We start from the raw sequence: 16,027 nt of genomic DNA on the forward strand, positions 1-16,027 counted from the left end.
GTTCAAATTTGCCGCGTAAGGCACCAATAAGGAAGAGAGCGTAGAAGATAAGGAAGAGAGACGGGCCCAGAATATAATTCCGCTCTAGGTATTATTATTATTATTATTTCGTGCGGTAATAGACAATAAATGTGGCGTTCGTTATTAAGAGGGAAAGTAAAAGAGGAAGTAGGAAAGAGCTTCAAATGTCGTTTCTCATATTTCAGGTGAGAAATCTGTAAATAGTGTAATATAGTACTAATGTTGTAATGTAACGATTTCAATCAATTATAAACTCATATTTCAGTGAAACACAGTGAAGTTTATTTCCCACGAACAAATATTACCCGGATCAAGAAAAATACATTATATACATACTAATAACCCAGCAAACACAACGTTACATGTAACATACATGTTAGTTGTAATTTCCTACTCAACAATATAACTGTTATATAACATACATGTTATATAATAGTTATATTAATGAGTAGGAAATTATAACATGTATGTTACATGTAACGTGATTGCTGGGAAGAAGATTATTTTAAATATAGGTAGTGGTACAACACATACATATTTGTTTTATTTGTAATTATGTAAGGAATTAAAATTTATGTGCCTATTAATATTAGGAACTATTAGTAATCGCTAATTTTATTATAGGAGAATGGAGAAACACTTGCATAGAGTGGAGCAACAGTTATACCGAATAGAGGAACACTTTCATAGACTGGAGACTGACATAAGGTATCTCATGTACATGTTATTTTATATAACACCATACAACGCGCGTATCGTGCGCGCCATTTGGCCTTTGCACAATATTATTTTGGTAATTATTTAGAATACCCCTCCTTACCTTCCATTTTTATGAAAATAAGCTTATTCGACGCGTTTTTGCATAAAATAGAAGAATCTGGCCGAAAAAAGTGTCGCTTTGTCTCGCGAAATATTTAGCGAAATATTTAGCGTTAAAATTAGTCACATTTGAAGTTAAGAAATCTGTCATATGAACGTTAAGCGAACTAGGCTTGCATTGAAATGCGTTGTAGAACGCAATTTTTTGTATAAAATAGAAGAATTTGGTCGAAAAAAGTGTCGCTGTGCCTCGCGAAGCGAGATATTTAGCGTATGCGTCAAGTAGGCAATCGTATGCGTCCGTTTGTGCTATGGGACGCACACTTTACGCATACGCTAAATATCTTGCTTCGCGAGGCAGAGCGACACTTTTCGGGCACATTCTTCTATTTTATGCAAAAAATTGCGTTTTACAACGCATTTCAGTACAAATCTAGTTCGCATAACGTTCATATGACAGATTTTTTAACCTCGAATGTGACTAACTTTGACGCTAAATATTTCGCTTGCGAGCCAGAGCGACACTTGTTTCAGCCAGATTCTTCTACTTTATGCAAAAACGCGTTGAATGAGCGCGTTTATTTATAATATTTTGTAACGGCCTTGCGTTACGTGCGGGATAGTCTTAGCCGGTGTGGTCCGGGTTTCGTGTGTGAAATGAAAACCAGTGGTATAGGTGATAATAATTTGGAACTATATTCTAATCTCAAAGCTATTTACAATTATTTACAGGTGACGTTACGCCGTTGGTGCGTGGTCGCGTTTTTGCTCTCGTCGGGAGCCGTTATTGTCGTCTCGCGATCAGCTGCGAGCGTCGAGGTGAGCGAGCGGCAGGCGGGATGTTGGTCGGAATTGTTTCCGGATACTCTATTGTTCGTCGTTCGGAGTTCGCTGTCTCATCGGCTTTAATCTGTTTATCTATCCTGATCTTTCCTTGCGGGTTTAAACGCGCTCGTTGCCACCGGTACCTTACGCCCTGTATGCGTTTGCAATCGTAGGTGTTAGCGGCGTAGCGTGAGGAGGAAAAGGATGCCGACGTCGCGTATCCACTTCGGTCGACGGAGCGAGGTACAGATAGGAAGCCGACGTCGCGTATCCACTTCGGTCGGTAGAGCGGTCTCAGGGAAAGGATGTCGACGTTGCGCATCCATTTCGGTCGACAGGGCGGTGTATGGATAGGAAACCGACGTCGCGAATCCACTTCGGTCGGTAGAGCGGTATCGGAGAGGATGTCGACGTCGCGTATCCACTTCGGTCGACAGAGCGATGTATGGACAGGAAACCTACGTCGCGAATCCACTTCGGTCGGTAGAGCGGTATCGGAGAGGATGTCGACGTCGCGTATCCACTTCGGCCGACAGAGCGGTGTATGGATAGGAAACCGACGTCGCGAATCCACTTCGGTCGGTAGAGCGGTATCGAGGAAAGGATGTCGACGTCGCGTATCCACTTCGGCCGACAGAGCGGTGTATGGATAGGAAACCGACGTCGCGAATCCACTTCGGTCGGTAGAGCGGTATCGAGGAAAGGATGTCGACGTCGCGTATCCACTTCGGCCGACAGAGCGGTGTATGGATAGGAAACCGACGTCGCGAATCCACTTCGGTCGGTAGAGCGGTATCGAGGAAAGGATGTCGACGTCGCGTATCCACTTCGGCCGACAGAGCGGTGTATGGATAGGAAACCGACGTCGCGAATCCACTTCGGTCGGTAGAGCGGTATCGAGGAAAGGATGTCGACGTCGCGTATCCACTTCGGCCGACAGAGCGGTGTATGGATAGGAAACCGACGTCGCGAATCCACTTCGGTCGGTAGAGCGGTATCGGAGAGGATGTCGACGTCGCGTATCCACTTCGGCCGACAGAGCGGTGTATGGATAGGAAACCGACGTCGCGGATCCACTTCGGTCGGTAGAGCGGTATCGGAGAGGATGTCGACGTCGCGTATCCACTTCGGTCGACGGAATGTCTAGGATCTCTAGGAATTGCGAGTTCTGGTCGGTCGTGCGCCTGAGAGGAGCTTCCCGATCAATCTCTCCCGATATCAATTTTCTGTCGGCTTTTATACAAAATTATAACAAACAGTTCGACTGTTTGTTGACATTGCGGTTGTTCCGCGCGCGGTTGTTCGGCGTTTTGTTAGTAATTGTTTTGTGACGCTTTCCGGATCGTCACAATTTTCATCAAAATGAGACGTGAGGAGGGGTCTTCTATATAATATTACCGTTATTTTTATAATCGTGCACACACAATTCACATGCACAAAGCAACCTGATATGTCACAGGCTGCGTTCCATTTAACGCTTATGAACGCATTTATCTATACCCAGTTACCAACATGTTCACAAAAGGGCACTTCAAGAACTCATGCTCTCACCGATTTTTACTGAGTAGTAAACGTAACATGAACTGTAGACATTGCACACATAGGCGCTCATAAGATTTGTTCGAGTTGCTTGTACTTTTCACACTTTAACACCTAATGCCCGTTGCACACTAATGCACCCCAAATTCAACACCCCAAATGCAACACAAATTCTAAAAAAAAAACATTCTGAGGACATTTTTAGGACGAAGGAATGTTTTCAGAATATTTTTAGGAGTTTCTTTAAAGGTGTCCAATCAGGAAAAGATATTTACAAATATATTAAAAAATAATTTTAAAAATCATTGTTAAAATGTTAAAAATAATGAGATAAGTTCACTCTTTTTCATTTTAAAAACGTTTTTTCAACGTCTGAAGAAATGTTTTGCTTGTTTTAATATTTAATAAACGTTTATATAAAATATTTTAAAAAAACATTTTCTAAATGTTAAAATAAACGTTTATTAAATATTTAAAAAAAGCAAAACATTTCTACAGACGTTGAAAAAAACGTTTTTTTTAATGAAAAAGAGTGAACTTATCTAATTATATTGAACGTTTTAAAAATGTTTTTTTCAAATGATTTTTAAATATCTTTTCCTGATTGGGTGTGAGCTATCTAAAAATGGCTAATTTTCAAAAAATTTATTTGCGTTGATTGAACTTGTTACACTTTCAGACTTAGTGCATATTAATTCTTTTGAGGTTTGAAAATGACGTCATGATTTCCGTTCGTGTTACGATTGTAAATGTAATTATGATACACTTTTCACTCTTGCTCGGGACCACGTGTAAAAAGTTTATCAGAATTGCATTTACATTTGTAAAACGAGCAGAAATCATGACGTCATTTTTAGAAACTGTAAAGTAATGTGCACTAAGTGTGAAAGTGTAAAAAGTTCAATCAACGCGAATAAATGTATTGGACATTAGCCATTTCCAGGTAGCTTACACCTTCAAAGGAATTCCTAAAAATATTCTGATGACATTCCTCCGTCCTAAAAACGTCTTCAGAACGTATTTTTCGGAGAATTTGTGTTGTTTGGAGTGCACTAGTGTGCAACGGGCATTAGGTTAAAAGTATAAGCAGCTCGAACAACCTATAAGCGTCGAATCGAACGCAACCACTGTGTGACAGCTGGAAGTGGTACGAACGTAGCCGTAACGATCAGGCAATCAGCATCGTGGAAAAGCGACTTCAAAGGTTTGTTTGCGTCGCATTCCCCAACGTGCTCCCACTCGCTTCAACGCACTCTGATTTGTTCACCTCAACACGCGGACCAATCAGAGTGCGTTGGAGCGAGTAGGAGCACGTTAGGGCATGCAACGCGAACAAACCTTAGGATTTAGAGACAACTTCGATACATTCCACATTTTCCATAGACTTCGTTCGAAATTCGATTCGATTGACACGCACTTTTTAGAAGAGGAATACAATCCATCCATTCGCTTCATCCGCTTCCTAAGAAGTGCGTGTTAACTACATCTGAAATATATCGAAGCGAGTTAAGTCTCTTTGTATAAACATTTTATATAACAGAACTATTTAATTTTTACTTACAGGAAAAGAGGAGAACAAGCGCAGATGGAGGCTGAAATGAAGTAAGTGTCATGTACTATAGACATTAATTCGTGCTAGTATAAAGACAATATTGCCGTGCTTTATCTTGTTTCTTTTCAGGAAAATGACTGGAGTAATGCAGAAAATATTGAAGTACGTGCAGGATCGACAAACTGGACCTCACAAGCTAGATGTATTACCAGTAACAAACTTCGAACAGATGCAGGCATTTGAAGAAGCGACGGAAGAACATTACACCGATGCTGTAAGTAACATAAATTATTTTTGTTGTCAAACAAAGATATATACGTATATAATATGCTGTTTGTTTTAAGTAGATTTTTTTCATTACATCGGTGGCTTTAATTTAAAGGAAGCCGTCAGCCTTTGCCTCAAAGAGGCTTTAGATGAATTTGTGGCAACGTCGTACACCTGGTTTGGTCGCGAGGAAGGACGACGACCACTTTCCAATACCCGGCTTGTTAAGGCTATATATGGTAACAAATATTTTCAGTTTTTAGAGAGAGGGAGAGAGAGCAAGCGAGTAGTTCATGTCCTTCAAAGAAATCTGTTTCTTTCGCAGATGGAGTATGCAAGAACAACAATTTTGGAAGACCGCAGCAATCAGAGTTTCAACGGCAGATGCAGGAGTCCTTGCGCGTCATGAAAGAGAGGAACCGAATGAGGATACGTAAGTATCGAAGAAATCCCGCTGGAAGGAACGAGAATTTGTGGGACGACAAGGAGCTCGAGGACATGGCCGACACAGATGCTACCAACGACATTCAACAATAACATTCAGGTAAATTGAGACTCCATGTCGTACACTTATATAATAATAATAAATTTGATTGTTGCTATAATTGTCGTAATTAACATTTTTCCCGCAGATTTCAACTTTAATTCATTATTTTCAACGTTATTTATATCTCATGACACAGCCCATCTTAGAGGTAACTGATGAGTAAGCTTACTTGTCATAAATTATATATAAAACAATAACATGTAACGAAATATTGTGTTCTTAGGTCGCTGATGTCGGGTACCATCACATATGGCGCGATGGGCAGTAGGGTTTTAGTGGGTGCGAGTCCCACACTATCCTCGGTCGCTTCCGCATCAGCGGCCGAGGATGTGCATAGGCATTTCCCCACTTAAAAAAAAAATGGCAGGCCACCCCACTTAATTCCCCACTTAAAATAGCAGGCGTTTACGGTTTGCGGCCTTACTACGGGAGAAGCGAAACAACGAGAAGCCTATTGTAGTACTTAGAATATTATTTTTTTAGTATATATTCATTACACGATTGCGAGCGTGGAGCAGGTCAAGGACCCTAACATACGCCCGCAGTCCCAGAGGGCCCTCCGAACATTAAAAGAGGAGAGGAGGATCCTCCGCGACCTGCGGTCAAAGCGAACCGCTGAAGTCTCGTCGATGGTCCTACAGGCCGTCGACGAGGTGAAAAGGGTCGCGGAGCGATCCGGTAACATGAAGAGATCCTATAAGGGAGCCCTCTGGGACGCCGCGGCAAAAATGGCCGCATGCAGCCTCGCTCTCGTTCAGAGAGCCACGATAACCGATGGCTCTGAACAGAGCGAGGCTGCTAGGAGGGAACAGGAGGCGGCCTCGGCCGAGGTGGAGCGCCTATGAGTCGAGGACGCTCTACTTCGGTTTGAGGTCGACCGCCTTAATGATGAGCTGGAGAGGGCCCGAACATCCGGCCCCTCCAGCTTACCAGCGGTGACCTCTGTCATGGAGATCGATGAGCTCGAGCCACCGAGCATGGAGGTGGATCAGCGGGCGGGTCACACTTCCCGGGACTCGTCCGCGGATCGAAAAAGGAAGAGGGCGGAAGATGGTGGGGGAGTCCCCGCTCCCCTCCCAGCCCGTCAGTAAGAAAAAAAAGAAAAAGGCGACCCGGCGCCTCCCGTCTACCTCCAGTGAGGAGGAAGTGACAGTGGGGGGAGGCGTCGGGTCCGCCCTGCCACTCCTCCCGACTCCCGAGGAAGAAGAGATCGGGAAACAATGTCGGGAGGAGGTGGCGAGATATTGCGGAGGGAACGCTACCCCAAATGGAGGCCCCTCCTCTTCGGGCAGGTGATGGTCCCGTTGAGGGGGTGGCTCGACCCCTCCCTAAGAAGAGAAGAAAAAAAAGAGGAAGGTCACTGTGGTGGTAACGGCGGGTGTGGGGGCAATCCCCGCAGCCCATCGAGCTGTTGGTGGGAGACCTCAGGGGACTGCGGGGAGAGGACTTCTCTTTCCCTCGACCAAAGACGCGCCCCCTGTGGTTGCGGGATTGAGTGGCGGGGAGCTAGAGGCCCTTGTAGTAACCCTAGTCCCCCGCCTTACGGAGGCCATGGTGGCCGTCATCCCTGGAATTACGCCCGGGGGTGGCCTGCGTGGCCCCATAATGAAAGCAAAAAGGTAGGAGGAAGGGGAGGGGAAGGGAGCCGCACAACGCGCCACGACCCCGCTCCTGTTTCCAAGTCCTCCGCGACCTCCACCCCCGCTAAGGCCAAACGGCCTGAGGTGGCGGGGGAGAGCAAGCGGAGGAAAAAGAAGAAAAAAAAGAAAAAGAGTGGCGCCGGCGATCCGTTACCCCAAGTGGGTGGGAGGGCCGCCCCTTGCGAGTGCGCCTGCTTTTGCGGAGGAGCCAGGCCCCCCCCTGAACCGGACAGTATATGTTCGATCGGTGAGGGGAGCCGACTCTCCCTCCTCCGTCACCGGGCCCGAGTGGTTGGGAGGAGGGAGAAGCAGAGAGGAGGGGGGACAAAGAGGCCCCACAAAAGCCGTGCCCCAGAAGGGTGCCGCGGCCAAGGGGGGCGATAAGAATAAAAATTCACAGGATGGGGGAGGCGGGAAAAAACCCGCCCTCCCGAAGGCTCCTCGTACCGCCGCCGTCACGGTGAGCTGGCCTACGGGCAGCTACGCCGATGTTATGCGGCAGGCAAGGAGCCATATAGATCTAGGTGAGTTGGGGATCGGGGATCTCCGGATCAGAAGGGCCGCCACAAGCGCACAGGTCCTTGAAATTTCTGGTCCCGAAGGACAGGCTAGGGCGGATGCCCTGGCCAAAAGAATGTCGGCCCTTTTCGCCGACAAGAAGGACGTGCAAATTGCGCGTCCCTCGAAGAGGGCCGACATCCGGGTCCGTGATCTGGATGACTCAATCACTGCGGAGGATGTAATCTCCGCGGTGGCGGTCGCCGGGGGTTGCGGGCCCGGAGAAATAAAGGCCGGCGCGATACGCCCGGGAGCGGACCGAATGGAGACCATTTGGATACAGTGTCCCCTTTCAGCCGCACGGAAAGTTGCGAACGGAGGACGACTCAAAGTTGGGTGGTCCTCCGTCCGTGTTGAGGCCCTGACGAAGCGCCCCCACCAGTGCTTCAAATGCCTGAAGTGGGGCCACGTCAGGGCCTTATGCTAAAGCAAGGACGACCGCAGTGGTCTTTGTTACCACTGCGGCTCGGCCGGTTACCACAGGGCCGCGGCGTGCGATGCACCGGCGACATGCCCGATGTGTCGCGACGCCGGGCGGACCTGTGGCCACAAAGTGGGAGGCCCCGCTTGCCAAATGGCAAAGCGGGGCAAGGAGGAAAATAGTGGGAGGAGAAGGCGTAAAACCTCCAATACCCCTCCCACCCCTCCCCCCGGGAAATAGAAGAAGCCCCCCCTCGAAAAACAAAGGGAGGGGCTCCATTGCCCGAGACCCTCCGACGGACACTGCTCCCACAGAAGGAGCAGAGAAAACCGCGGGGGGCCGGGAAAAGAGTTGCCTCGCGGGAGAGGGAAAACCCCAACGAGGGTCCCCCTCCCGCGACGAAGATAGGGGAGGTCCTGGAGGAGAGCGGAGTTAAGCCGTAATGGCTACCCGCCTCCTCCAGGCGAATCTCAACCGCGCTCGCGGAGCCCAGGAACTGTTTATGCAGTCCCTCCGCGAGCGCGGTTGTGGACTGGGGATCGCCTCCGAGCTTCACTCCGTCCCCGGGAGTCACCCAGCCATAATGGGTGACGTTGCGGGGCGGAGTGATAAGTGCTCGGTGGCGATCTACCATGAGGAAAGGGAAGCCTCCCCCCAATCTCCCTTGTGGTGAGGGGGGGAGGATACGTCGCGGTCGAGTGGGGGGCCCTAGATGTGGTCGGGGTTTACGCCCCACCATCGTGGGACCTCGCTCACTTCGAGTACCTTTTGGACCGGCTGGGGGACCTCATGTCGAGGCGCCCCGAAAGGCCGGTCCTGGTGGCCGGGGACCTCAATGCTAAATCGACGTTGTGGGGGTCCTCGGTCAGGTGCCGAAGGGGCGTGGTAATGGAAGAGTGGATCGCGTCTGACGGCCTCTGTGTTATTAACAGGGGCCGGAGAAGCACCTTCGTCGGGCCGCGGGAAAGATCTGTGATCGACGTCACGTTGGCGTCTCCCCAGGTAGCCCGACTAATACAGGATTAGCGGGTGGTGACCAGGGGTGAAAACCTTTCGGACCATCGATACATCGTGGTCCGATTAGTCGCCGCCCCCGAGGAGGTGCTCCTGAGGAGCGGCCAGGAGGGCGCCCGACCACCAAGATGGGTCCTCCGTAAACTCGACCGCAACAGGTTGGCGGCCGCCTTAACGGCGGCCACATGGGAGGACCCGGGCCGCTATTGAGGCAGAGGCGGTCGGGATCGTGGGCGTCATGACGGCGGCGTGTGATGCCGCCATTCCCCGATCCAGGCCGCATCCCCGCCGGTACGTGTACTGGTGGTCGGCGGAGATCGCCGAACTTCGGCGCTCCGCCGGCCAAGCCAGGCGAGAAATGGACCAGCGGGGAAGGGATAGTACGGGTGGGATGGCCGCTGAGAAGGCGTACTGTGAAAAGCGGGGCGCCCTCAAGGCGGCCATCTTTACGGCCAAGGCCCGTGCCTGGGATGACCTGGTCTCCGCCATCGACAGGGACCCATGGGGGCGCCGTTATCACATTGTGATAAGGCGTGATTTGCCTAACTGGGCGCCCCCTCCAACGGCGTCCCTGGACCCCGACTTCCTCGATGAAGTGGTGGGGGCCCTCTTTCCATGGGAAAAAGCTTATATTCTCATTTACGAGGCCCCCCCCCCCAAGACGTGGAGGATGAGTCAGTCGGAGTCACAGGTGGAGATGGACAGGGCCCTCAGGAGGCTCGGCGCCAAGAAAAGTGCGCCGGGCCCTGACGGCATCCCAGGCACAGTATGGGCCTTGGCGATGAAGGAGGCGGAGGTGAAGAGTCGCACAATGCGGCTCTTCACCTCCTGTTTGAGGACCGGGGTGTTCTCCAGCCCCTGGAAGAGGGCCAATCTGGTCCTCTTCAGAAAGGGGGGCAAGTCGGAGGACAGCCCTTTCGCTAATAGGCCGATATGCCTACTGGACGAGGCGGGCAAATTATTCGAAAGAATAATTGACCGGGACAGGTGCCGCCTCGTCCGGCACCTGTCCCGGGGTAGTCCAAAGCTCAGTGAGGATCAATACGGCTTCCGGGAGGGACGTTCGAGCGTGACGCGATTTTGCGCGTCCGATCCTTTTCGGTGGCCGTCGTGAGAAGGGGGGGGGGAGTTGTGTTGGCAGTATCCCTAGACATCGCCAACGCTTTCAACTCCCTCCCTTGGGACCAGGTAGAGGCGGGTCTGTCCCATTTCAGGGTCCCCCCTCCACCTGGTCAATTATTAGGGACTACTTCCGGGATAGAAGACTGGAGTTCCGCAACAAAGCGGAACTCCAGTGCGGAAGGGCAGTCTACTACGGTGTTCCTCAGGACCCCTCTACGGTGTACTAGGACCCTTATTATGGAACATCGCGTACGACCAAGTCCTCCGCCTTGCCCTTCCCCCGGCTGCACCGTCGTTTGTTACGCGGACGACACCATGGTGCTAGCCGGGGGTAGGAGCTGGTGAAGCGTCCTGGAAAAGGGACGTTTGGCGGTGGACCAGGTGATAGGCTCCCTGAACAGGATAGGCCTCAAGGTGGCTCCCCTCAAATCTGAGCTCATGTTCATACATAACAGCTCTAGGAGTGGACCACCTGGGGCCCGAGTCCGGATCGACGGTGTCTCCGTGAAGGCGGGTTCCACGATAAAATATCTGGGACTCGTCTTGGATAGTACATGCGGGTTTCAGAAGCACTTCGAGCTTCTGGCCTCCAAGTTGGTCAGTGTGACCAATATGTTGAGTGGCCTCCTGCCCAATCTCGGCGGCCCTAAAAGGAAAGCACGGCGGCTGTATGCAGGCATCGTCCAGTCCATGGCCCTATATGGGGCCCCGGTCTGGGCGAGTGCGATGGCTACCAACCAGCGCATCATAGCGCTGGCACACCGCGCTCAGCGGTGGGTCGCCATTCGCCTCGCCAGGGCCTATCGTACGACGTCGCATATGGCCGCCACGGCCCTGGCCGGTCTCCCCCCGCCGGAGCTCCTTGCGCAAATGCACGCCGAGACCTATCGGCGTGTCAAGGAGCTCCGTGCCGGGGGAGACCTCGAACATCTGGCCAGGGCCATAGATATGGCAAGATTGCTGGCCCGTCAACGCTTCCTCCTAAGGTGGAGAATCTACCTAGAGGAGGCGACGGGCCACTCAGGAACGAGGGTCGCCGAGGCCATCCGGCCCTGTTTACAAGAATGGGTAGACAGGGCCCGCGGAGAGCTGTCCTTCCGGACGACGCAGGTACTCAACGAACATGGATGCTTCGGTGAGTACCTGCACAGGATTGGTAGGGAGCCTAACTCCCGCTGCCACCACTGTGATGCTGAAGTGGACTCGGCGCAACACACCCTGGAGGAATGCCCCTCCTGGGATGTGGAGCGCCGGGTCCTAATTGATGTGGGGGGAGCGGACCTCTCTCTCCCGGCCCTCATCAGGGCCATGCTTGGAGGAGACGAGGGCTGGTCCGCCGACACAATCGTGTCGGAGTGGGTGCGGCGGGGCGAAACCGCCGCCCCCCCCGGGATGGGGTGAGGCGCCGCAGAAGAAGGGCGGCATCTCACCTACCCGCGCATCAGCGCGAGGTTGAGGGGCGGCGCACTCATGGGCGGGTAGGGGACGCCACTGCTGGCGTTTTCTCCCCCGGGATACCTGCGCGTGCGCCGCAGCCCCCTACAATGCCGCCGGGCCCTCCTGATCAATGGAGGGCCGTGCGCGGGGAAAACAGGAGGCGCCTGGTCGGGCGGGGGAGACGCATCGCAAGGCGCGACTCCCGCCCAGTGAAGACAAGAAATCAGACCAGGCGCCTCCTGGAGGGGGCAGGGGGACCGGTTCGCAAGGGCGGACTCTTAGGCCGCCCACCCCCCTTCCAAAGCCAGGAGACTCCTGAACGAGGGGCGCGAGGAACTCTTGGACCCCTCCGCCCCAGCAACCTCAGGCGGGAGCGTAGGGGCAGGACGGGTCCGGACGGGACCGGACTCGTCCAATAGCGCCCCTACAGGTAAGGTGTGTCCGGACAGGGGAGCACGTCCGGTCATAGAAGATAGGAACAGCGGGCCGGGAGAGAATCATCCCTCCTGGCCCGGCGAAGGGGCGGGGTTTAGGTTTTCCCCGCCCCGCGGCTGAGAGCGTCCCGGAAGTAATGCGCAAGCGATTCTCGGGACGCCCTCGCAATAACCACAAGGAGCCCGGCAGAGGTTTTAGTGGCTAGGCCCCCTCCGGCCGTTAGTTCCGGAGGGGGAGAGTCCCACACTACCCCTGGGAAAGTCCCGTCTTTCCCGAGGGTGTGCGTAATGCATTTCTTCTGCCTTAAAAAAAAAAAGTATATATTCATTTGCAAGCACTGTCGATGTGGTGGCGCAACCCGGAAAAAGTATATTTCACATTTGTATAAAATAAAAAATATATATATTGCACAGATATCCTCTTTAATGTTATTGAAAATCACAACCTAACAATATAGATTATATATACCTATGCGTTTCATTAAAAGCAGCATCTGATTTTGCTCAACCGTTGATGTTGAGTTGATGACAAGTTGCGCTCAGCGCTTGAGCGCAACTGTTGCTGCGGTGTTGCCGCCAACTTGATGTCACGTGTTGAGTGCAACGCTTGCGCGCAGTTTTGTGTAAATTTACACTCAATGCTTGACGTCAAGTCTTGATGCCAAATCCGTAACCGAATGAGGATGCAGATGGCTATGGTTTTGATGTGGTGTGTCGAACAAAATTGACGTCAAGTTGCGCTCAAGTTGCGTTCATTTAGCTTACTGGGTAGTTACAAACATCTCATTTGCAATTAAAATAACACAATATTTCTTTACTATTATATATGTATACACTGGAGGAAATTATATTTGTCATGAAACCAATTGCACACATTATTGTTACGAGTAGAATATTGTTGCAATCATGTCATATGCAATTGAAGTAATGTATGCGATGGAGGAAATTATACTTGTAATGAAACCAATTGCACCAATTGCACATTGGTGTAACGAGTAGACGTATAATTGCAATCATGTCATATGCAATTAAAGTTACACGATATTTCTTTACCATTCCATATATATTCGATAGGGGACATTACAATTGTAGTCAAACCAATTACACATATTGTTGTTCAGAGTAGACGCACAGTTGCTACCATCTCATTTGCAATTAAAGCAAAACGATATTTCTTTATACTTTTATGCAACACGTCATTATTCGACAGAAATTAGCATTGAAAGAATACTGTGCGATGTTGTTAATTATATTTTTTATTATATTTTATTATAAAATATAAGGTGTAGTAAAAAGAAATTCATTATTTTTCCAATAGATAGTTTTAGTAATGTGTATCTCGCGTTGTATAAGTGTGATCTGTTTACGCTAGATGGCGTTAGAAAGATAAGATTTCGTAATAAAAAAAACTCCTCAGACAGGTTTGTGATTGTTTGACTCAGTATTGTTTGAGCGCGCGTCAAAGATAAACACCAGCAAAGAGAAAATATGCCATATTTTACAGGTTTTCTTCGATAAAGGCGAAAACGCAAGCCAGGCGGCTGAAAATGTGAACAGTGTTTATGGTCCTGATACTGTAACAGGCAATCCCGCGCAATTTTGGTTTCGTCGATTCCGTTCCGGTAATTTTGATGTCAAAGATGCACCACGCCGTGGAAGGCCAATTGTCGAAAATGTCAATAAAATAATGGAAATCGTCGAGTCTGACTGTCATGTAAGCACTTTTTCGATTGCCCAGGAGCTAAACATTGTACAAAAAACCGTTTGGAACCACTTGAATAAGGCTGGATACAAGAAGAAGCTCGATGTATGGGTGCCAAACGAGTTAACGCAAAAAAACCTCATGGACCGAATTTCTATCTGCGAATCGCTGCTGAATCGCAACAAAATCGACCCATTTCTGCAGCGGATGGTGACTAGTGATGAAAAGTGGGTCACTTACGACAACGTCAAGCGAAAACGGTCGTGGTCAAAACGCGGTGAGCCGGCGCAAACGGTGGACAAGTCATGATTGACGGTCAGGAAGGCTTTGCTGTGTGTTTGATGGGATTGGCAGGGAATTATCCACTATGAGCTGCTCCCCTCTTAATTCGGACCTGTATTGTCAACAATTGGACCGTCTGAAACAATCAATCGCCCAGAAGCGGCCAGCTTTGGCCAATAGGAGAAGAATTGTGTTCCATCAGGACAACGCCAGGCCACACACATCGATAGTGACTCGCCAGAAGCTCCGGAAGCTTGGTTTGGAAGTTCTTATGCATCCACCTTATAGTCCGGACCTGGCACCAAGTGATTACCACCTGTTCCTGTTTATGGCGAATGATTTTGCTGGTGAAAAATTCGCCTCAAGAGAAGCGTGTGAAAATCGACTGTCCCAATTTTTTGCCAATAGGGACAAGGGTTTCTATGAGAGAGACATAATGGAATTATCTTCAAAATGGCAACAAGTTATCGAACAAAACGGTGCATATTTGACCTAAATCGGATCATTCTAACTATGCTAAATAAAGCCTTCAATTTCATGCAAAAATAATGGATTTCTTTTTACTGCACCTTATATAATATAATAAAATACATCTTACAGATATATTTTATTTTATAAAAAACATTTATTTTGGTAATTACTTTAAAAGTAATTAAAATAAAATATAATTGCTAATGTACAGCAATAACACTTCTTTTATAACATTAGATTTTATAACATTATTTGTAAAAAATAATATCTATATTTGAATTATTTGAATAGTGTTAAAAAAATTACAGAATGCAAGTTTATATACAGGGTCATCGAAAAGTATTGGACCCCCCTAATATCTTCAGTTAGAATGCATTTTGGAGAAAATGTCCAATAGCAAAGTTGTATGGTTTCAAGCGGGGAGTAAGATGATGACCTTGACTTTAACCTTGACCTTGTCCTTCAAGGTCATTTCAAGGTCAACCTTATTTTTTTAAATGGAACCACCTACATTTTATTGCACATTCTTATAGCTTATCTCGAGAGCTTTTCAAAACGCTAGAATAAAATATTTTTTTATTAAATACTTTTTGAGTTATAAAGGTTTGAAGTTAACAATTTGTTAAGTGGCGTGTATGAGAGAATAAAGATCAGCCGCTCCAACGCTTTCGGGCAGATTCCCGCTAACGCCTTCGGACATCAATTATTCGAGCAGCTTCTTGCGGTCACTCTCGGGCAGTATTCCGCCGTAGCCTACTAGCATCACCGCTTGAAGCCGTACAACTTTGCTATTGGACATTTTTCCGAAATGCATTCTTATTGAAAATATTAGGGGGATCCAACACTTTTCGATTAATGTATTTTCTTTAAACCAATTAATTGGTCTCACTATTCCGCGCACAAAAGTATTAAGGTTATGATTACTGAAAACTAAATAATATTTTACAAGATATTTTACATTTTGTGTCAAAAAATTGTTAAATTCAAACCTTTATAATTCGAAAAGTACTGAATGAAAAAATGTTTTATTCTAGCGTTTTGAAAAGCTCTCGAGATAAGCTATAAGAATATGCAATAAAATGTAGGGGGTTCCATTAAAAAAATAAGGTTGACCTTGAAATGACCTTGAAGGACACGGTCAAGGTCAAAGTCAAGGTCATCATCTTACTCCCCGCTTGAAACCATACAATTTTGCTATTGAACATTTTCTCCAAAATACATTCTAACTGAAGATATTAGGGGGGTCCGATACTTTTCGATGACCCTGTATGACGTTATTCATTATAAAGTAGTATATTAGAAATTTTTTTAATAATCTAAAATTTTTTCACTAAACTAAAATTTAAAATAATTTTTGAATTGCGTTTTTTCGCAAT

The 16,027-nt window shown here is 48.4% G+C and overlaps 1 protein-coding gene across 1 annotated transcript; it reads left to right on the plus strand.

Moving 5' to 3' along the window:
* The first annotated feature begins 649 nt into the window (after positions 1-649).
* LOC116853481 lies at positions 650-5,560 on the plus strand. Its single transcript, XM_032834604.1, has 5 exons — positions 650-729; positions 4,768-4,806; positions 4,886-5,034; positions 5,104-5,262; positions 5,349-5,560. The coding sequence occupies exons 1-5, from the start codon at positions 650-652 to the stop codon at positions 5,558-5,560; spliced, it is 639 nt and encodes a 212-aa protein (XP_032690495.1).
* The last annotated feature ends 10,467 nt before the right edge of the window (positions 5,561-16,027 follow it).

This window comes from Odontomachus brunneus, unplaced genomic scaffold (assembly GCF_010583005.1).
Source record: "Odontomachus brunneus isolate Ranch 3 - 2012 unplaced genomic scaffold, Obru_v1 Obru_scaffold_333, whole genome shotgun sequence".
Taxonomy (NCBI): Eukaryota; Metazoa; Arthropoda; class Insecta; order Hymenoptera; family Formicidae; genus Odontomachus; species Odontomachus brunneus.

Bases quoted from the DNA above. Each gene is read 5' to 3' on its own strand.
- LOC116853481 (XM_032834604.1), top strand. From the start codon at position 650: ATGGAGAAACACTTGCATAGAGTGGAGCAACAGTTATACCGAATAGAG. The intron at 730-4,767 runs GTATCTCATGTA...TTTTACTTACAG, and splicing joins AGACTGGAGACTGACATAAG to GAAAAGAGGAGAACAAGCGC. The intron at 5,263-5,348 runs GTAACAAATATT...TTTCTTTCGCAG, and splicing joins GCTTGTTAAGGCTATATATG to ATGGAGTATGCAAGAACAAC.